Genomic DNA, 19,866 nt, shown 5'->3' with positions numbered 1-19,866 from the left:
TTTAGTTGTGTTGCCTGAGTAGCAGCGAAGATAGGTCAACCACATCTTGTCGATACGTGTGCAGTATATCAGATAGGTTCTTATAGTTATCAATCAATTAAGCGCGCGGACGAAGATCATCATCAGGCGGCTATACTAAGTTTTGATCAATGCAAGGCAGCTACTACCGATCTCTCGCATAACTTGACTTTTAGAAGTAAGTAAGTGTTGTAAGGGTGAGCAAAAAGATCGTATATATGAGCTGTAAGACCTGGCATGTGCCTTGTTAAACCAGGCCGCTTGTCACTTGTCCAGCGCCAATGGCGGGGCGCCTGTTTACATTCGGACTCTCGTTTTTAGTCGGTCAATCCGTTGTGGGTCTAAGGATATCATTGCACTTGGACGCCTGGCTTAGGAGGTCCGAGTACTACTGCATGTCACACCCAGTGCAGCGGACTCTTGGTATGGCCAGCAATGTCACGAGTGTGCTGATCACTGCGACACTGCGACAGAAGGACTGAATCAGTTGTGTAGCAGCAGTATGAGCATGAGCTTTGTGATGAGAGATTAGCCCAGATACAGGAACGTAATCAGGATCGCGGTGACCGGTCATCATGGATATCAGAAATATCCTAATCGCATTACAGCCACCACTGCACCACTGCACTAACTGCGTCCATAGAAAGAGGCTGTGTGGGTCTGAATGATCAAGTTAAATGAGGAAATGATTCATACTGACACAACACAGCTTCACATCGTATCCTCCTTACTGTCCACCAGAATCACTATACCAAGATGTCAGTACACTACACACTCGGTATGACCGTCACAGATCGCCTGCCCACTATGCATACAAGCTGTGCACTTGCGCATCCGCATTCGCACTCACCATTGCGGTACGATCCCTTGGCTGGTCCTTTGTTCACCCAACTCCAACTTCCTTCTCGCTAGTCGAGATTGAGCTTGAGCTTGAGCTTTCTCGGTAATCGCAGACTGCTGAGCAGTGACGTGATCCCGTATCTTATCATCGCCGCTGGTCGTACCGTCTCGTTACAAAATGTCGACTCTAACTTCTACAGATTCTCGTAAGAAGAGGCCTGATTCACAGTTCACATCTAGGATCCAACCTCCGTCAACATTACCCCTCAGGACAAGTTCCAAGCCTCGACAATCGATAACAACAAGCAAATCTGCCAGTCAATTTCCTGATCGAGCTATACCTGCTGAGAAGCCTTCCTTTACAAGCAGATCACCTCCGCCGAGAGTTAGCTTCTTGACACCCAGAGAAGTCTGGAGTCCGCTCGCTACGCCTATACCGAATATGAACGAGAGACCTAATGTCAAAGTTGCCACTGCCCCTTCGAGGGTGAGTGATACATTCAATGATCGTCTTCATCACCTATTGATCTACACAATCTTTCGTCAAGCTGACTGACCATATACATCAGGTTCCAAAGTATCAATTAAAGGATACTGGACCTATCCCATTAACATCCCCTAACTCTACACCCAAACCTCAGATACGTCCCCGTCCGATATTGAGACCATCCATGAAACCTCGTCGACAAACCTCCATGCAACGTCCCGTCCTGCAAATACCCAAACCTCACGTCCGACCTTTGACTACTACCCAACAAATCAGTCGACTACCTATACCTACCCATTCTCGTCCCGTTTCATTGCCCGCTGATCCTGTGATTACGATACCTATACCCAAGCCACGTCCTGCAAGCTATCAATCTCCTTATTCTGACTCATCATCATCCTACATCTCGCAGCCTACCATTACCATCCCTGAACCACGTCCATCTCTCCTACCTGTATCCGGCATTCCAACCTCGGTACAGCCGTTTCGTCAGACTTCCAACCAGTCTGCAGCATCATCGACATGTTCCTCTGCATCTTCTCTAGCCCGTCATAGGGCTATCAAGAAGAAGGGTCAAGATCGGTCTTCCTTCGCTAGGCTGTCGACCTATTCACCACCCAATCACGTGGCTCTGATCAAGGCTTTAGCTGTAGATTCTGAAGCGGAGAACGAAGACACCGAATCAACCATATCGGATCACTCTATACGCACCGTGGCTACCGTAAACCCACCTGATCGCGAACCAACCATCCATGAGTCGGAAGCCTCATACAATCTTGAACCCAAATCAAAATCAACCTCTCTATCTTCCACGCATACTTTGAACAATTACTCTTCGTCTTTCCCCCCTGAAGGTCTGACCGCTCCTTATCTTGTTCCATCGACAGCACCCCCTATGACGCTGGAGTGGGAATCAGACGAGAGTTCAGGTGAAATCGACGAAGCTGAGAAAGTATGGAGAGAGCTGGAGTTGAAGTTGGGTAGGAAAGTCAGAGGTAGGAGTCTGAGAAGAGGTAAATGGGTGGTCAAGCCTAGAAACGAAGGTGAAAGAGGGTCGAACCCACAACAACAATCATCTTTCGATGATTTGGATCATGCGGATAATGGTGAAGCCATCCAGATGGAGACTACCTCATCTGGATTCTCGGTGTCACTCTATTACCCTTCAGCTTCTGCCCATCCTCACTCAACTCCTCCTTTACATATACCACAGCCTCAGTCATCGTCGTCATCGTTCGCGTACGGTTCATCACCCATGATGGGATCGCCATCCTCCGCCACAGCCTTGTTCGACATGTCAGCTCCGCTCGTTCCAGGAGGGTCTAAACATGGATATACACCATGGAACACCCCGCTGATGAACAAAGAATCGATCAAGAGAGGTAACAGAGTTAAGAAGAGATATGCTTCGTGCGATGTTGGTGAATCGGATGCCCATCATACAGATAGATTAGGAAGTCTGGAGGAATACTCTCGAGTTGAATTTCCCCAGATGGATGATTATTCGCCTGGTAGCAGCAGTATAAACTCTATTCACAACGAATTGAATTCTTTACCTGCAATGAGCAATTCAATCTTCACACCCGAGTCGATCTCCACTAATGGTTCAACTACCCCTCAACCTCGGCCTGATCCCATAACAGTACCGAAGCCCAACTCTATACCCGCTCAACCACCTAAAACGATGTACAGATTAGACTCCCACGTCGTATCGGCCCTGACAGCTCTCCAGGGCACATTCGATTCTCCCGATCTGGATTTTGCCTTGCAAACTTGTTCATCACCCGCTTCATCGCCTATCGTAGCTTCTTCAGAGGAGGAAGCAGAATCAGGTGGATTGGGGTTAGGTATGAAATTGAATTTGAAGACTGTATATCATCTACCTACACTGTCTCCCGCAGTAGGAAAGAGGTCAACTGAAGTGGAGATATCCGATAGGCACAACAAGGGAGGTAGAGGTGTCAACGAGCAACTCGATAACATAGCTTCAGCGCGGGACAGAATACCACTAGTCGAGAATGACCATACTACAAAGTTGGACAAAACTATACTTCGAATCGAACCTGCTCCATCAATTAGCGACAATCCTGATGAAGAAGACGGAGTTCTGGTCATACGTGATTTAGATACAGGTCTAGAGAGACAAGTGAGAGTCGGGGATGGCTTGACGTTAAGTTAGTGTGATAATCAGAGTATGGTCAGAGAGCTCTCGTGCACAGATTATGATCGGTGTATTGCTTTACGACTTTCTATATGCTAGTAACGACATGTAATGATACGTACAGCTTGAACGATACTGATTGCTTGAAAAACACAATCAGCTAATACCAGCGTTGCTGGAGTGTGTGACTGGAGATCACGGGTGTAAAACGTCGACTGCTGACCGAGCTACTACCAACCAACAAAACTGACTGTCCGAATGCTCATCTCCCCTTGAAACAATGTGTACTGAAGGTATGTGATTGATGATTGATTATGTACGACCTTTGATCAGATACGCTCAAACACTATCATTCTCAGCCTGCGATATACCGTCAAAGGATGACGATCTATCATTCATTGTATAGTCCTTTAGTGATCCTCTTCCGCTTGAAACCCCCGTAGACCAGTCCTTTCATTGATCTCGGCTGCATTGCCTATTGATGTGAAATGAAGGTCTCAATTGCCAAAGTGAACATAATATATATATAGTACTTGTTCGTGTCAAGCAAACGATCATAAGAGGTGATATTTTCCTCTATTGCTGTTATAGTCAGATATAAGGTCTGGAACCTGATTATTCCCTCTTTTCACGCTCGGGACAAATATTTTACAGTGACGTACTCACTATATACACTCGTTTAGCCAATACAATCGATTCAAGATGTTTAACAAGTCGATCGTCTCTCTTTTAGGTATTGTATTCTATGTGGGTGTTGATCCCGTCATCGCAGGTCAAAGATATGATAATGCGATTGGTACCATGTGAGTTCACATGAGTTGTGAAGGTCTCGACGATTAGCTGATGACAAAATGAATTACCAGTTATTACGATCTGAACGATGCTTGTAAAGTCTCAGGTGCAGATGCCACAGGTGATATGTCCAATATGAAAACTGGTAATAATGCCTGTGGTTATGCCGTTGGGAATCTGGGTGCTTCAAGGGTTGTCGGTATGTCATCCATCTTCTCACGGTAGTCAAGTCGAGTGCTCTGCTCTGACGATGGTATCATCATTCTTGTATGTGGTCTTCTTCAGCGATCAGTCAATCGATATTCAGTAATGACCTTTGTGGATCCGAGTGAGTTATCAATGATATGATTCCGTTCATTGCAACGAATCAGCTCCTCAATCTTCTTGTACCGCACTATAGAATCACCGTATACAAAAACGGCCAGCCTGTTCAGTTCTCCGAAGGACCACTGTTCGTAGGTGATATCTGTCCAGGTGGGGAATGTACAGGTAATCATATCGATCTTGGCGGTGAGTCTTTACCCATGCACTGTCACTGTCTATGTTCGCTCTGTCTGACGCATACTACCATAGCCAAAGCTGCAGATGAAATCAATGGAGGTTCAGGGTGTAAGAATCCCAGTGGATTCTCTTTCGAAGTTGGTGATCAGAAGATCGGTCCTCTATATTCAAGTGTAGCTGGGGCGTCGTTGGAAGCTTGGAAAGCCAGTGGGGGAGGTACCAACAATCAACAGAACACCCCTTCGAATTCAGCTTCAGCTCCAGGCTCGGGGGTATCTTCCTCTTCTTCTGCTGCGGCTGCACCACCTCCATCAACTTCTTCCGACCCTATTCCTCCCTCACCTTCGAGCTCCAGTCAAGCTCAAGCCAATCTGTCTACCAGCCAAGATTGGAACCCCACCACTCAATCATCCGTTTCATCTCCTGCTAGTCAGCCTCCCAACTCAGCTACGCAGAAATGGGACCCAGCCACTACTCAGCCTGTTAACCCTACTCCAGTTGCAGGTGTTACTTCCACTACGCTGTCCGGCGCTCCCACTGGTACTGCCACTCAAGGACAATGGGCCGGAGGGTGGAATAATGGGAATGCACTGTTTGCCGAAAAGGAGACTTTGCAAGGATCAAATAACACTTGTAGGAGAAGACGAAGAAGGAGAGGATTGAAATCACATTAAGTGGTCAAGAATACAGCATACCGTGGAGTGATGAGTGTTGTACTCGTAATGTACTTAATGTATACCCCGTGTTATACTGTAGCAGTCGAATGGTACAGTATTCTGCTATATCAGACGTTGGGTACCTATACATTTGATAGGTGAAACCGTGAAAGGATGAGTGACACAGTACTGTATATCCGTATTATACTGGTCAGGAGCTGCATACACATTCTAAGCGAGCTTAACGATACTGTTTAGTCTGTTCAGTAACTAGGGGTGGAGCTCTAGACCTCTTCAGATATCCAGAATGTTATAGGCGGTTTCAAAGTAAGTCAACCCGATCCTAATCTGGATCCTGATCGAGCAAACACTTGAAGTCAGATACATCCTTTGTCCCATTGATAAGGCCTGAATTCCCATGACAAACTCGTATCTAATCGCAGCCTTTGGATCTCCTCGGTCTTGATATCCCTTGATGAGTAAATAATAGGTCTGCTCCTTGAGAATTGACACCTTCCCCGCTCAATGATTACCGTATCGATGAATCGATCCTGAAAATTCAGCCTCTTCCCGTTTATGTGTATGCAGTTACTGTCCTTGACAGAGGGTTCTTAAGCCCCATCAAGGATCACATACAATAGGACCAATTTTCTTTTTAATCGATCCCATTTGTCTGTGACTATTGGCGCTTCCTTCATCCTTCATCCATCTACTTCCATATTTTCCTCGGATATCACTACAAACAAACTTATACATTCTTTTAACCATACATCATCACAATGTTAAATCATGTTCTTTCCTCGACCTTGGGGCTTTTCATCTTATCTGCTATTGAGACTGTCAATGCAGGAGTCAGTATCGACGGAGCTAGAGGTACAGTGTGAGTCGGCGTCTCATTCTCGGCTGCTGATAATCCATGGCTCTGACATATTGTAGGTACTACGATCTCGAACTGCAATGTAATGGATATGGATCCGATGCAGGTGGAGCATCAGGGTTAAATGGTGCTTTAACGGCCTGTGGGTACAGCGCAGAAGGACTAGGTACTTCGAGATTTGTAGGTAAGTATCGTATACACTGTTCAGCATTAATTCTACGGTTGCGAAACAAGCACAAAGGAGTTCAGAAACTGATGACGGTGATTGTGGTATAGCTATTGATGGAAGCATCTTTGACAAAAGTATGTGTGGTCAAGAGTAAGCATCGATTTTTTTACAAATTACTAGTGTTTACACTGTCTAGCTGACTGACCGTTCTGGTTCAGGGTGATTATCACCCAGAACGGAGCACCATTCTCATTCTCGGAAGGACCTATGTTCGTTGGTGATTTATGCGGAGGATGTGAAGGTGGTAAAGTACTAGATCTCAGTGGTAAGTCCGCTTGTTGCATGAAAGGGAGATATGTTGAAGAGTGATACTGGTTTGTCTATCTCCTCCAGGCAAAATCGCAGTCGAGATGATGGGAGGTGTATGTAAAAACCCTCCTTCATTCTCTTATCAAATCACCGAGAATATCGTAGGCGCCACATTAGAGGCATCGCTCCCTGCTGGTGGTGGTTCGTCCTCATTAGTGTCATCTGCTCCTGCCGCACCACCTGCGTCATCTCCAGCCAGTCAACCAGCCGTCAGTCAGAGTCAGCCTGGGGTGTCAACTCCAGCAGCCTCCCAGCCTGTCAGTCCCACTACTCAGTTGATTCCTCCAGTATCCCAGTCGGGTACGCCAGCTACTTCCCAAGTCGTTCCTGCGACGTCTCAACTTGTCAATCCTGCTACTTCTTCAGTCAATCCCGCCACAGCAGTAGCTACGACATCGGACGTGCAAAGCCTGCCCGCGACAACATTTGCAGCGGCACCTACTAACACCGGTGGTAATCAATGGGGCGGGGGATGGGGAAGACCACCAGCTTTGTTCGCGGAGAATGAGAGTGACGTTAATGGGACGTCCTGTAAGAGACGGAAGAGACGAAGGAGAGTTCGCAAGGCTCATTAGAGGGATGCTGTTTAGGTCAGCAATGTAAGTGATATGAGAACCATCGTGTACATAGCATGTACGATTTTAACGTGCGAAATGTAGTCAGATCTGGTCATCTATGCAACACGTCAATCTATAAAGCTTGTTCCCTTCTTTACAAGAACTTTCAGATTAGTGATAGCATTTCGCATCAACCTTAGTCGACCTAGGATGAATAAACATCAGGTATCCTATTTCAGTCCTTTCGATCCCATCCCGAGACTCATCCACTTCCTTTCGATCTGGAAAATAACAGACACAATCTCTCCCAATGAAAGGCGGCCATCTTCGCAGTCTACCATATTCCATATTCCAGACTTCACTCTGTTCCTTTAACTCCGCTTCCATCCCTCCTTTCCCCCATGACGGATTTACCAAGGAAGCTTTAAACTTGGCAAATGATCATAAATGGGAGAATTCAATTACGAGGTGTTACCCCGTCAGATCGTCGGTTTTAGGAATAGGGATGAATGAAAGACATACCTTTCTCCCTTATTCAATACTAATTAACCCATTCGATGTGCAGTAAAAGCAACAAATGTTCACCGAGGTCAATTGAGGTGGTAGGCCATGTACTGTCGTTAAATGGGCTGCAGGGCTAGATATATAAGCCCTTTCTACAGATGTCAGGTATCATGGAGTTCCCCCATCATCATCCCTTCCTCGAGAGATTCATCACTGGTTGATATATCTCTGACCACTCATCTCCCAGTCACCCGCATCGTAGATTTCCATACTTACTTGACTCGTCAGTCTACTACATTCTTTCATTGTTCATTCCATTTTCAGTATGATCTTACCTACCGTCGCTGCCACTTTGGCTTTATTCACCCTCGTTCGAGCTGGGGTTTCTTCCAGCGGAGTGATGGGTACTATGTGAGCGAACATCGGATCTCCCTGCTAGGTCTCACGTCGAACTGACACGTCCATTGTTCTCTATCCTTCTTCCACTCGCTAATAGATACTACGACGGAAGTGGATCTTGTGGTAAAGAGGGTGATATCGATTGGGGAGCAGGGGATTATTCACCTATCATCGAATCATCGGTGGGTGCATGTGGATACAGTGTTGATCAAATTGGTGATAATCGATTGGTCGTTGAGTACCTGTCCAACACCGCGAGCTAATCAAGGTGGTCGATATCACACTGTACTGAGAAATACATTGTGTTGCGTATTCACAGCATTCGACGCATCGTTGATGTCTGGTAACCCAGCTGAATACTGCGGTAAAGAGTGAGTTGGCATTCTTTCACCGATATGAGGATCGAGCGATGTCAGGGCTGAGTTCATCCCCATCGATAGGATCCAAGTTACCAAAGCCGATGGAACCCCTTTTGAATTTTCCGAAGGTAAGTTATTTATTGGAGAAGCTTGTCCGGCCTGTGCAGGTGGTGTAAGACTCGATCTTAGTGGTAAGTACAGTAACGCTCGCCATCGGGATCGACCATTCATGTATGTAGCATCGCTAATTCATAGTCATCGTTTCTATTTTAGCCAAAGCATTAGTCGAGATTGTTGGCGATTGTAAGACCAATGCCATGGGGATCTCCTACCAAGTGCTCGATACAATGGCAGGTCCAGAGTACTCTTCGATCCCTGGTGGTTCACTCGGTGGTGGCACAGGAGGGAACACTTCTACCTCAGCCACCTCCGCTGTTCCAGACGCCGCTGTATCATCAGCATCATCATCCATCCCAGCCAACTCTGCAACTCAAACTGTCGCAAATCCAGCTACAGCCACGGTTCCAGCTGGGATTTCATCCTCATCCTCCGTCGCAGCGGGGGTAACACCAACAGGTGTTCCAGGATCAGCTCTCTTCGCCGAAGGGGATGTTGCGTCCAACGCGTCCTGCAAGAGAAGAAAGCGAAGACTAGGCGATTTTCACTAAGTGATTAGAGGACGTAGTGTAGCATTGTTAGTATCAGGTCACTGTATGATCACTCGATAATGATTGCTTGCTGCTACTGTTCGATATTGCGAATATGCATTGAAGTAAGCGATGGTCGTATTGCGGTTGCCGTTTGAATTCAGTCGAAAATGGATTGCATGTTATTACCATGCTCGATTCTTGATGTACAATAATTATCCTAACAATAACAGAATGAGAAAGAAAGGGGGATAACAATCTACAGGTCTAAGCTCCTTCGCCACCTACATCGTATAATATCAGTCAGCAACCAATGCGCTACTATATGCTGGGATAGGGTGTTGTGAATAAAATTGTAGAGTACGACTTACCAGCTTCATTTGTAAATTCGATATGTTTGGTGATATCAGCTTGGGTCACCGTAGGTCTATTCACGCTGATAGCCTTTTCGAAATCCTTCACGCTTAGCAGGGGTTCTAGTAGTTCTTCCGAATTTACATCCGTCCATGTCTTTTCAATCGCTGCTGGATCTCCGGGTGAACATGGCGTAAGTTTGGTTTTACCATCCGACTCGACCTATTCGTAATGATCGAATGTCAGCAAACATCATACCCAGAGTGATTAAGTAGTTAATCTGTATATCCAGAAAATAGGGCTCACCTCCTTGAAATGAGTAGCCGATAATACTTTTCTGACGGGCTGCATCAACGCATCTCTCACTATCACTGCTATATCACTTCCGGAGTATCTATACATTCTTCATCAGCTTAATCTATCAGTAATAGGACTGATAAACCTACCCTTCCGTTTGTTCAGCTAGGGTGGTGAAGTCTTTAGGCGTCAGACCATTGGGTGTTGTACCGACGTTGAGCTCAAACATCCGTCGTCTAGCTTGAACATCAGGAAGAGGGATATATATACGTTTTTCGAACCTGCAGGAGCATTTATCAGTGACTGGTCCAGATTCATTTCATCCACATCTGCGATCTTTCCTAAACCAGATACCGCCGAACCTTTCGCGAAGGCATACCTGAATCCAACTCGTTCCAGTGAGATCGAAGTATAGGTTTACTCACCGACGTTTGATAGCAGGATCCAACTGCCAAGGGATATTGGTGGCACCCAGTACCAACACACCAGTCTCTTCATTCCCTACACCGTTCATCTGCACCAGGAACTCAGTCTTGATACGTCTCGAGGCTTCCGATTCTCCTTCACCTCTCGTACCAGTTAAAGAATCTATCTCATCGACAAAGATGATGGCTGGTTTTTGTTCACGTGCCATTTGGAACAGTTGCTTGACGAGTCTGTGGGTGTAGGAAGAATATCAGCGATGATCAAACCAATTTATCCAAGTCGATTTGATATGTTTCGATTGACATTGACCGCACTCACCTTTCCGATTCTCCCATCCATTTCGATACCAAATCACTACTCGACACACTGAAGAAAGTAGATTTCGCTTCTGTCGCCACAGCCTTTGCTAAGAATGATTTACCCGTCCCTGGTGGTCCATATAATAAAATTCCCCTCCAGGGAGTTCTCTTTCCAGTGAACAGTTGAGGGAACTTTATAGGTAAAATGACAGCTTCTTTTAACGCTTCTTTAGCTTGAGCCAGACCAGCTACATCATCCCATTGAACATTGGGCGATTCAGATAAGATGGCACCTTGTAAACCCTGTCTCAACTTCTTGATCTCTGGATCATCCCCTTCCCCTCCTCCATCCTTAACATCTGGTCCGCCAGCTGTTGATCCACCCCCACCATTCACACCCACTTTGGCCTTTGTGCGTTTCTCCTCCGATTTGGCAATGTGCTCCTTCAGCTTCTCAGCGCGGTCGAGGTATTCAGTGAATTTCTTGCGGATCAGTTCTTTCAGTTTGTCGTTCTTCTCGTCTGTGGAGTATAAGGCGAATGTATTAGCGATGTGAGTGGGGCATAGGGGGAAGATGGGAATAATACGTTGATAGTCAGATATGATGGGGTGCTAAGCTGCAATGAAACATACATTTCATCGCCTAGACATTGAGAATCAGTCCACTGTCAATATCGACATTTAAGATAATGATCCGTACTCACCATCATGAAGTAATCCAACGCATCCTGATACTGCTTATAAGCTTCCTACTCGAAGAATCATCAGATAACATGACGATGTCAGGTGATGTTCAACAAGACATCTACTCACAGCATAGTTCTGCTTGACATCCTCATCTATAGCTTTCTGCACCAACGCGATTGCTTTCTAGAATTAGTTGAAGAAACAGTAAGCGATTGCCGTCGAATTGTCGCAGCCCAGGAGTTCCTTCAAGAGCTATGTCTCACTCACATCTAGGAAGTTTGAGTTGCTCATGGTGCTGATGCTAGTGCATATGGCTGATGAAGGTGAGTGTGGATGGATGATGAGTGATAAATGATGTATGGTGTGGTGAGGGTTGTTGTCACCGAACACAGGTCGATGCAGATCATGATTACGTAAAATTAATGACCAGCAGCTGGTGGCAGATGATCGTCATGGTCTATCAGACTGTTAGGAAATCTCGCATCATAATGCTAGTGTTAGGTGCATGGGTGTCGATTTTGTGTATGTAAAGTATAGACGAAGACCAGACATCATAAAGAGATCTCATGTTGTTGACCTATACCTACTACCAGAACCTACCTTTCACAGGATATTCAATGCCAGGCATCAGACCCCCTACATGTTTCGCGCAGTCGATGTCATTGAGATCATAATTACCATTGCAAGTTTTTTCGAGTGTAATGAGGATTTGTAAACTGTATGATTGCATTAATCTAGATACCTGAAGTCATTCACGAAGGAACGACCGAACAAGTGGGATCACAAATATCTCCATCACCCCTCCTACCACCTCCTGTTCCAGTATTATCCACCACAGTATCAAACTCAGGTGAGATAGTCACATGGGTGACACCCTGAGCGGCAAAACATGATCTCAACTCTTTCTCTATAGGTAGCCATCCTTCGATATCGTGCACATTGACATGAACGTGAAAAGAGGCTAGTACGTCGCTGAGCATCAACAAGACCGATAAATAAGTCAGTGTACTATATCATGGCATACTTCAAGATGAAATATCGGACCAGGAGTAGTAGGTCGACCCACCTTTCCGTGAGATGCCATAGATGAAGTTCGTGTATTGAGATTACACCAGGAATCTACAATGATATCAGCAAATGGACCATCACGTACAACTTCCCCATTGACAATTTTGAAGAGTACTCACAGTCATCAGGTCCTCTCTTACAAGCTCGGGATTGATATTCTTCGGGGCAGCTTCCAACAAGACCCTAGACGAGCGTCTCGCTAGAAGTTTCAAGTATTAATCAGATCTTTTTGCCAAAGTCTTGTATGTGGGCTAACGAGCTGACTCACCTAATGGAATAGCACCAAGGAAGATCAAAAGCGAAATGATCAATGATACCGCAGGATCAGCGTAGAATCGATGAGGTGATGAGGTTTTCCACATGATGGCAGCAGCAATGATCACTCCGATATCTATATCATACATCCCATCAAACGTCAGCTATGCACTCGGGCATGATGAGGAGGATATAACGCATGGACCGACTATTTATTGCATCTCCTAAGAGGTGGACTAATACACCTAACAGACCTAAATTCCTGTTGGTATCTTTCTTTTCCTTCTCGCTCTGATGAGCATGATGATGTTGAGAATGCTAAATTGGAACAATATCAGCGATGGACCTGAGCATTTCGGTTAGTCATGTCCTCAGTACACTCACATCCACATTTAGAGGAGCAGCTGAACCTCTTAAACTTGGTGAGGCAGCAGCAGCTTTTATCCTTGATAATTCCAGATCTAACGGTTCGTCAGGGAAAGAAGACTTCTGATGATCATGTGAGTGTTCTGTAACACAAGAGGACCATTCAGCATTCTCGTATCGGAGTATAGAATCATTATGGACGATGTTCTGTACCATATGCAAGGAAAAAGGTTCTCTCCGTGTATTTTGGAATGAAGGAAAGACAGTTAGGTATACTCACCATGAACGACCAGTATACTAACTACGTTCAATGCCAATCCACAACAACCAACAATCATGACCCATAATGGATGATCGACTTCTTCTACATTGATGAACCTCTCGATGGATTGCAGGAATATCGATAGTGCCAAGGCAATTAGGAAGCTCGCATTGAAGAAGGCTCCTACAATTTCGGCTCGTCTGTAGGCAAAGGTATATCCTATTGGCTATACTAGAGTTTCAGCATTGGGACATAGATGCAGACATAAATTGGAATGGTTCAAGAACAGACTTACACCTGATCCTTTCCGACTCAACTGATGATGATTAGGAAGCATGACATTAGCATGATATTCAATTTGTAGAATGGGGAGGTTATTTCATTACCAGTGTCGCTACTAGGGCGATTACACTAAAGGATGGTAGTTGATCAGTACGCCCAGGTGACTAAATGCGCCATTTTAACAACTCACTAGGAGACGATGTCCTATAACATGATGAAGAGATATGAGCTCGTCATCTTACAACTCAGTGACCACTTCTGAAATTATCCCATAGGGTCGAAGGACTCACATTTAGATAGTGGAACTAGCATTTATGGTCAGCACCGTGACAAGATATAGCTAGCACACTAGGATAGTATCACTCACTGCATCAGCAATCAGAGCCAGAGCACCAGTCTTGAAGCCGACTAATCAATCCATGAGATTTCAGAACTATATATAGTGACATTATCAAAGACACCCCTTTTCACTCACTCGAAATTTCCACGATGAAAAAGGCTATACTTATTCCCAACACCACCGATAACTTGCGTACTCTGGCGTTGAGTGCTTTCTGTGCTTCGTCCATGGACATTGTATCGATATACGCAAAGTATGTAGTGGATGTAATGTGAGGTTGAAATGGACTGGTAAAATGTGATGAATTGTTTACGCTTTATGCTGATGTCATTTTACAGGTGATCGGCCGAGTCGGTGAGAATCAGTAATCAGCTGAACCTAGCGAGTATGCATGCTGAGCAGCATCTAGCACATCATTGAGCCAGTACAAGTCATAGTCCGAACGGTATGCATGCAAAACGAACCAAACCAATGTCATGATATGTGAAGTAGATATGTAGGAGGTTGTTGACACACGCACTCGGGTAAATAGATGCAACATCCTCTCTCCTTCTTTCTTTCCTCCTTTCTTCCGTTTCATCACTTTGATCCATCCATTCACTATATATTAGCAACCATCCAGTCTATCTCGACTGCCTGCAATACAGCAGCAATATGGCAAGTGCATCAGGATACAACCACCATCGATTCGCTCGAGCAGTGTTGAAGAAATCGAGGAAATGGGAACCTAGTTTGACTGTTCAGCTACATCATAATTATTGGAGGTTTGAGAGCTCGGTGGGTCATCGTTGTTGTTTGCTCAGGACTTCTCATCCCAGCAGCCTATGTGATCAATTAGCTGACTATGACGATGATGAAGCCCATAAATTTCCAATATGACGGCGAGATGAAGGTGAGTGATCCATATCTCCTGATCCTCTCGATATACATCCTACTGTTTCTCATTTTATCAGACATTCCACTAACACTATCTGTCTATCTACACTAGCCATTCCTCCTCGCTCTCCGATCTCAAGTTATCCCTTCCTCCCTCATTCGATCACTGTACAACATCTACCCTACCATATCCTTCGTGGATGGTTGCCTGGTGGTGGAGATTCAAGATTTTAGGAGATCACCTGAAACTCGCTCCAGGGTGGTCATGAGACCTGCAGCGGAAACGCTCGCTCAGACTATAGACGTTATTTCAGAGAGGAAAGGACAAGTATTGGATGAAGGTATGGGATTGGAATTGGAATCTAGGATAATAGTGAGTAGTGTCCTGAAACACTTCTATCCACTATCTTTCGGAATATTCAACCTGACTATGTCAAACTGACCGTTACTGTCCGATGATAACCTATCTGCGCTTCTCACAGGCAGCTACCTCACCCCCACTCTACCTGGGGACATCCATCCTAGCGACCCGCAATGCGACTCTTGCCCTTGCTTTGACATCACCAGCCAACCCCGACCTCTCTTCAGACGGTACCGTGCGGTCTTCCTCCTCACCCACAGGGGACGGTGCGGGCAACGACTCCAAATCGACTTTAGACAAGATGCGCAAGCTTTTACGCGCCGGTATAAACGATCGATCGACCTCATCTGGCGGTACGCCCTTCCAAGCTAATTGGGTAGTTTTGAGGGCCAAAGAGCAGTTTGAGAGATTGAAGATGCAGAGGGAGATAGAGGCTAGGGAGGCTGCTAATAGACCTCCGCAGGGTACGAGTAATGGGAATGATCCAAGTGGAATGCTACAAAATGGTGGAGAAGGGATGGGTATAGGTGCAGAAGGCATGGGTAATGGAGAGACGACAGGGGAAAAGAAAAAGGTGAAAAAGAAAAGACCTCCTCCTCAAGCTGAAGAACAGGAAGATGAAGGAATTAAGGAAGTGAAGAAACCTAAAAAGAAGAAGAAATTAAATAATACAACTACGGTAGCGGATGCGGAAGCTACGAAGAATGAAGAAACAACCGCTGCACCGACCAAGAAGAAGAAGAATGCAAATGCTCAGAAAGATACGAACGCTGCTCAGAATGAAGCTCCCCCACCAGCCAAGAAGAAGGTGCAGAAGAAGAAGAAAGATGATGGTGAAAAGGCGAAAAATGATGGTACTGCTGGCGAATCTGGAGCTGGGGCAGGGGTAGGTGGGGCGGGGTAGAGTTGAAGTCATGGTAGTATGAAAGAGGATTATTGAATGATTGGGATTTGAGAAAAGGGGTGAAGTCGAGATACCTCGTTACATATACATATATCGTCAATTTCCGTTAGTTTGACTTAGTCATCATGTTGTACAACGTTGTAATCTGCAATCTAGATGGGATACAAGAACAATCATGGTATGCTCGTTCGATGCTTATCCTTCTCACGACGTCTTTTCACTTCGAGACTATGAGAGAGCAACGATCGAATCAGATTGATGTACACGACAATGAATCCTCACTTCAGAGACGATGCGTATGGATCACAGTGAAGTACATATCTTCTGTGGGAAGTGGAGAGAGTATACTGGAGAACCACTCACGTGAGCAACACAACCTCTACCACCTTCTCCACAGCCTCAGCATCAGCTTGACTAGGTTCCTTCCTCCCGTACCTCGCTCTCTCGATTATTTTTGCATATGAATTGACGAAAAGCCTGATTGCTCCATTATCGTTCATCGAGGAAGAGGCGTCCAGTAGAGGTTGGAGGGATAGGGGTGATGCTGTGGAAGTGGGTGCGAGTGATTGTCCTGTGATGAGATTCTGTCAGCATCGTATAGGATTGTCAACATGACCATACCATAGAAGTATGATAAGACAAAACACTGTGGACTCACTCATTATGGGTATGGTCGATAGGATATAGGTTCGGAAATGTTTATCTTCCCATTTGGTACCTACAGTCCACGAAAGATCATTAATTAGCTGAATGCAGACACAGAGCACGTTATTCCCTCTACTAGCCAGCTCATGACCATATCAGTAGAACAGGGATACCAAAGAAAGTCTGTGTCATGATGAGAGACTAAGCCATTAGACTCACCTGGTCTACCCCATCCCTCTTGTTGACCCGTCGTAGCTTGGGAGATATGAGCTATCACAGCTGTCCTCGAGTACTCGGTTGCGATATGTTTAGCGACGTTCTATTGCAGTAGCACAATTCATGAGATCAGTTGTAGGTTCACCGAACACAAATCAATCAACTGATCGAAGACTGGGAAGATGGTATGAATGAGAGCAGAAAGCGGTTCACTCGTACTTACCTTGGGCAAATCCACTCGCTTGGTAGGTATATATGGCTTAGGCATCGTTCTTAAGATTCTTTTGATACTCAGTACTCTCGACCATACATGCAAGACCGATATGATGCCCTACGAATGATTGATCGAATGATAAGCATTTGGTCAACTGACTAAGCAGAGGCCGTAGTCACGAAGAACCATCTTCCTGTGACCTGCTCAAGACCTCTGTTCGCTCGTTTCAACGTCTCTCAGACTCCAATCTACTCAAAATAGGTTACATTCTAGATCTTAATCCAGTCCATCGAAGCATTTGATGATGCCTATTCAATTGCAAGATTGGAAAAGGAGAGACAAACTCACCAAAGCGACATAAGCAGCAACCATCACGAATATATTCCATTTCCTCTGCCCGCCATTCCTCCACGCCTGTTCACCTATACTCCATGCTGATCCAACCAACAGCGCAGCTATGATTAAGATGAAAAGGTAAAAACTCGTATGGTATAAAAATGACAGGAATCCTTTGGCGGTAGGTAGGAATCGACGTCGTTTTTTACTCCGCTGTTGCTGGGTATTCTGGCGGGTATGAGAGGGTGGTGGATAGGTAGCAGGCGTGTGAGGGGATTGATAAGGTGGTGGATGGGAGTTCATGTTTGCATGTTTGTATTATGAATGGTAGGAAGTGTGTTGGATGTGAGATATAGTGAGAAGGCTTTGTTGTTATTGTTGTTGTCGTTGGTAACCATGAGTGCAGTAAGATGTGGCTGGTGGCGAAAATGCGAAAATTCCATTAATAGATCGAGCAATACCATCATCAACACTCCCACTTCATGAGTACTCGCCTGTACTTCATGAATAATTGTTGAAAGCTGGAAGGGTCGTTTCAATCATGATTGAGTGAAAGTGACATGTACAGTAGTTCCCTTTTTTCTACGAATTCGAAAACAGTAAAGTATGCATTTCTGCAGGTGTGAATGAAACGATCATAGATCCTTTGTCCCTGGAAAATTGAATCGCTGCGGACTGCAGAGAAGCATATATTGTAAATCTTCAGCTTACTACTTGTATGTTCCATCGACAATTTTCACTTCAGTTGTCCATTTTTGTGCTTCTGTTCTGTATTGGCAGCCTGGTTGGGTCTGTCTCAGAATTCAGCATCTCTGAGACCGATCTGCCTTCACTACAGGTGAGAAGAGTGTTTCTCAGCGGTGCCTCAGCATCAGTACTGTACACCTAGAACCGAAGCTCGAAGTTCAATTGACATTCCCACCTTTCGCATGGCATTCCTATGGTGTTGGGCGTTACACCTTCATTTCTGCTGAAATGCTGCTTTCGTTTCATGTCCACGAAGCTACGCCGTTCTACATTATTGCGCCGCATGAAGAGAAGCGACGACGTTTTGGTCAGAAGACGGGTCCATGTCACATCTCCCGGAAAACAGTCTACTTGTCATCGATACACAATGGATATCCATAGAAACAGCCAAAAGAGTAAAAGGAGATGCGAAAGCTGCAGCAGGTTTTACAGATTATCGTTCATGACGCGTCGCAGAAGCTCTCGAATCCTGCAACATTTCCAGTGACTTCAATGGAAATGTATGGAAAATTATAATGGAGTGAGCGATGTTTTCTTGCAAGGGGTGGTTCTGAGACCTATTACGATCATTAGGGTGGATGGGAGAATTTGCATATATAAGAATACTTTCTATCAAACTGTTTCTTGCATTCGCCACTTCCTCTTCTCAAATTCAACGCTACTCACTATACGATATGTCGCTTTCATCCTACTACACAGGCTTGAAGAAATACATCATGGACGGCAAAGAAGAAAGAGATAGTTCCAAACAAGAAAGCCAAGTGTCAGCGACACCTTCGGGAGGTCACGGCAACACAGCTTCAGCGACCTCAGGAGCTGGAAATTCTAATCTTACAGCAAGCAGCAAGTGAGTGACAGTAGTTCACCCCCAGTTGAGGTTAAAAGCCTAATTAATGTATTCCATCCTGCTAACTCTGATGGAACACCTACTAAAAGCGTTTATGATGCTGTGACTTCGGAGAGCAAAGTGACAACCGAGCTGTAAGTGTCAAATCTCTCACTGTCTACAGTACAATACATTACATACAGTATGTTGATGCGTTCTACAAGAACGGATGCCGATACCACCTCCGACAAGTAAGTCCTTCTCCCTTATCCGAGTCCACCTGGTGTCTTGGCCTGTCATACATCAAAGTGACGTTATATGGAATCATTCTAGGCCTAGGGGAAAGGTCGACACTCGATCAGCCCGAGAAAGGGCAATCGACAAGAAGTGGGGGGTCAACACTCAAGGGTACGACTGGTTCGAAGGCGATGGTCAAAAGTATGATTACGCGGACAACCGAGGATACATTCGTTCCAGTCGACCAGGTTGGGTTGAAGCTTTGAAAGAGAAAGCAGGATTGAGCTCATCCTAATCAAAATCATTCTAATCGTACGACAACGCATTACAAGTACAGTATGATCAGGTCAAGGGGATATCGCCCAGATTGTTACCTATGCAACTTGCCATGATGAGCCTATATTCCTATCACTATAATCATTTGCTTGCATTCTGCACGAAAGTCGCTGAAATTGCCAAGGATATCCAAAACTGCATTGCATTATACACTGACTTTCCTTTATGTCGACCACCCCTGTTACAAAAGTACAAC

The 19,866-nt window shown here is 45.3% G+C and overlaps 9 protein-coding genes across 9 annotated transcripts; 6 read left to right on the top strand and 3 right to left on the bottom strand.

Moving 5' to 3' along the window:
* Positions 1-1,036: 1,036 nt before the first annotated feature.
* V865_001233 (uncharacterized protein) lies at positions 1,037-3,524 on the top strand (the record flags this gene model as incomplete). Its single annotated transcript, XM_066225056.1, has 2 exons — positions 1,037-1,345; positions 1,428-3,524. 2 exons carry the CDS (start codon positions 1,037-1,039, stop codon positions 3,522-3,524), a joined length of 2,406 nt encoding a protein of 801 aa, XP_066081153.1.
* Positions 3,525-4,208: 684 nt separating this feature from the next.
* V865_001232 (uncharacterized protein) lies at positions 4,209-5,473 on the top strand (the record flags this gene model as incomplete). The annotated part of the gene is made up of 5 exons (XM_066225055.1): positions 4,209-4,309; positions 4,370-4,497; positions 4,584-4,626; positions 4,699-4,808; positions 4,872-5,473. 5 exons carry the CDS (start codon positions 4,209-4,211, stop codon positions 5,471-5,473), a joined length of 984 nt encoding a protein of 327 aa, XP_066081152.1.
* Positions 5,474-6,234: 761 nt separating this feature from the next.
* Positions 6,235-7,445, top strand: V865_001231 (uncharacterized protein; the record flags this gene model as incomplete). Its single annotated transcript, XM_066225054.1, has 5 exons — positions 6,235-6,335; positions 6,392-6,516; positions 6,609-6,651; positions 6,720-6,826; positions 6,895-7,445. 5 exons carry the CDS (start codon positions 6,235-6,237, stop codon positions 7,443-7,445), a joined length of 927 nt encoding a protein of 308 aa, XP_066081151.1.
* Positions 7,446-8,256: 811 nt separating this feature from the next.
* Positions 8,257-9,357, top strand: V865_001230 (uncharacterized protein; the record flags this gene model as incomplete). Its single annotated transcript, XM_066225053.1, has 5 exons — positions 8,257-8,342; positions 8,428-8,516; positions 8,650-8,701; positions 8,771-8,880; positions 8,963-9,357. 5 exons carry the CDS (start codon positions 8,257-8,259, stop codon positions 9,355-9,357), a joined length of 732 nt encoding a protein of 243 aa, XP_066081150.1.
* A 246-nt stretch (positions 9,358-9,603) lies between these two features.
* Positions 9,604-11,690, bottom strand: V865_001229 (uncharacterized protein; the record flags this gene model as incomplete). Its single annotated transcript, XM_066225052.1, has 10 exons — positions 9,604-9,620; positions 9,708-9,912; positions 9,997-10,084; positions 10,137-10,268; positions 10,413-10,643; positions 10,732-11,233; positions 11,346-11,355; positions 11,417-11,461; positions 11,526-11,582; positions 11,667-11,690. 10 exons carry the CDS (start codon positions 11,688-11,690, stop codon positions 9,604-9,606), a joined length of 1,311 nt encoding a protein of 436 aa, XP_066081149.1.
* Positions 11,691-12,151: 461 nt separating this feature from the next.
* On the bottom strand, positions 12,152-14,207 carry V865_001228 (uncharacterized protein; the record flags this gene model as incomplete). The annotated part of the gene is made up of 13 exons (XM_066225051.1): positions 12,152-12,371; positions 12,466-12,518; positions 12,587-12,666; positions 12,736-12,858; positions 12,932-13,040; positions 13,107-13,231; positions 13,369-13,576; positions 13,646-13,666; positions 13,737-13,761; positions 13,823-13,836; positions 13,923-13,937; positions 14,000-14,040; positions 14,108-14,207. The coding sequence occupies 13 exons, from the start codon at positions 14,205-14,207 to the stop codon at positions 12,152-12,154; spliced, it is 1,134 nt and encodes a 377-aa protein (XP_066081148.1).
* A 419-nt stretch (positions 14,208-14,626) lies between these two features.
* V865_001227 (uncharacterized protein) lies at positions 14,627-16,113 on the top strand (the record flags this gene model as incomplete). The annotated part of the gene is made up of 4 exons (XM_066225050.1): positions 14,627-14,749; positions 14,832-14,864; positions 14,961-15,221; positions 15,331-16,113. The coding sequence occupies 4 exons, from the start codon at positions 14,627-14,629 to the stop codon at positions 16,111-16,113; spliced, it is 1,200 nt and encodes a 399-aa protein (XP_066081147.1).
* A 173-nt stretch (positions 16,114-16,286) lies between these two features.
* On the bottom strand, positions 16,287-17,827 carry V865_001226 (uncharacterized protein; the record flags this gene model as incomplete). Its single annotated transcript, XM_066225049.1, has 6 exons — positions 16,287-16,341; positions 16,477-16,684; positions 16,772-16,831; positions 16,978-17,077; positions 17,198-17,305; positions 17,537-17,827. 6 exons carry the CDS (start codon positions 17,825-17,827, stop codon positions 16,287-16,289), a joined length of 822 nt encoding a protein of 273 aa, XP_066081146.1.
* Positions 17,828-18,987: 1,160 nt separating this feature from the next.
* On the top strand, positions 18,988-19,629 carry V865_001225 (uncharacterized protein; the record flags this gene model as incomplete). The annotated part of the gene is made up of 4 exons (XM_066225048.1): positions 18,988-19,118; positions 19,208-19,252; positions 19,322-19,348; positions 19,431-19,629. The coding sequence occupies 4 exons, from the start codon at positions 18,988-18,990 to the stop codon at positions 19,627-19,629; spliced, it is 402 nt and encodes a 133-aa protein (XP_066081145.1).
* Positions 19,630-19,866: the final 237 nt, after the last annotated feature.

This window comes from Kwoniella europaea, chromosome 1, assembly GCF_036810445.1.
Source record: "Kwoniella europaea PYCC6329 chromosome 1, complete sequence".
NCBI lineage: Eukaryota > Fungi > Basidiomycota > Tremellomycetes > Tremellales > Cryptococcaceae > Kwoniella > Kwoniella europaea.
This window is presented reverse-complemented; position numbering and strand designations above follow the sequence as displayed.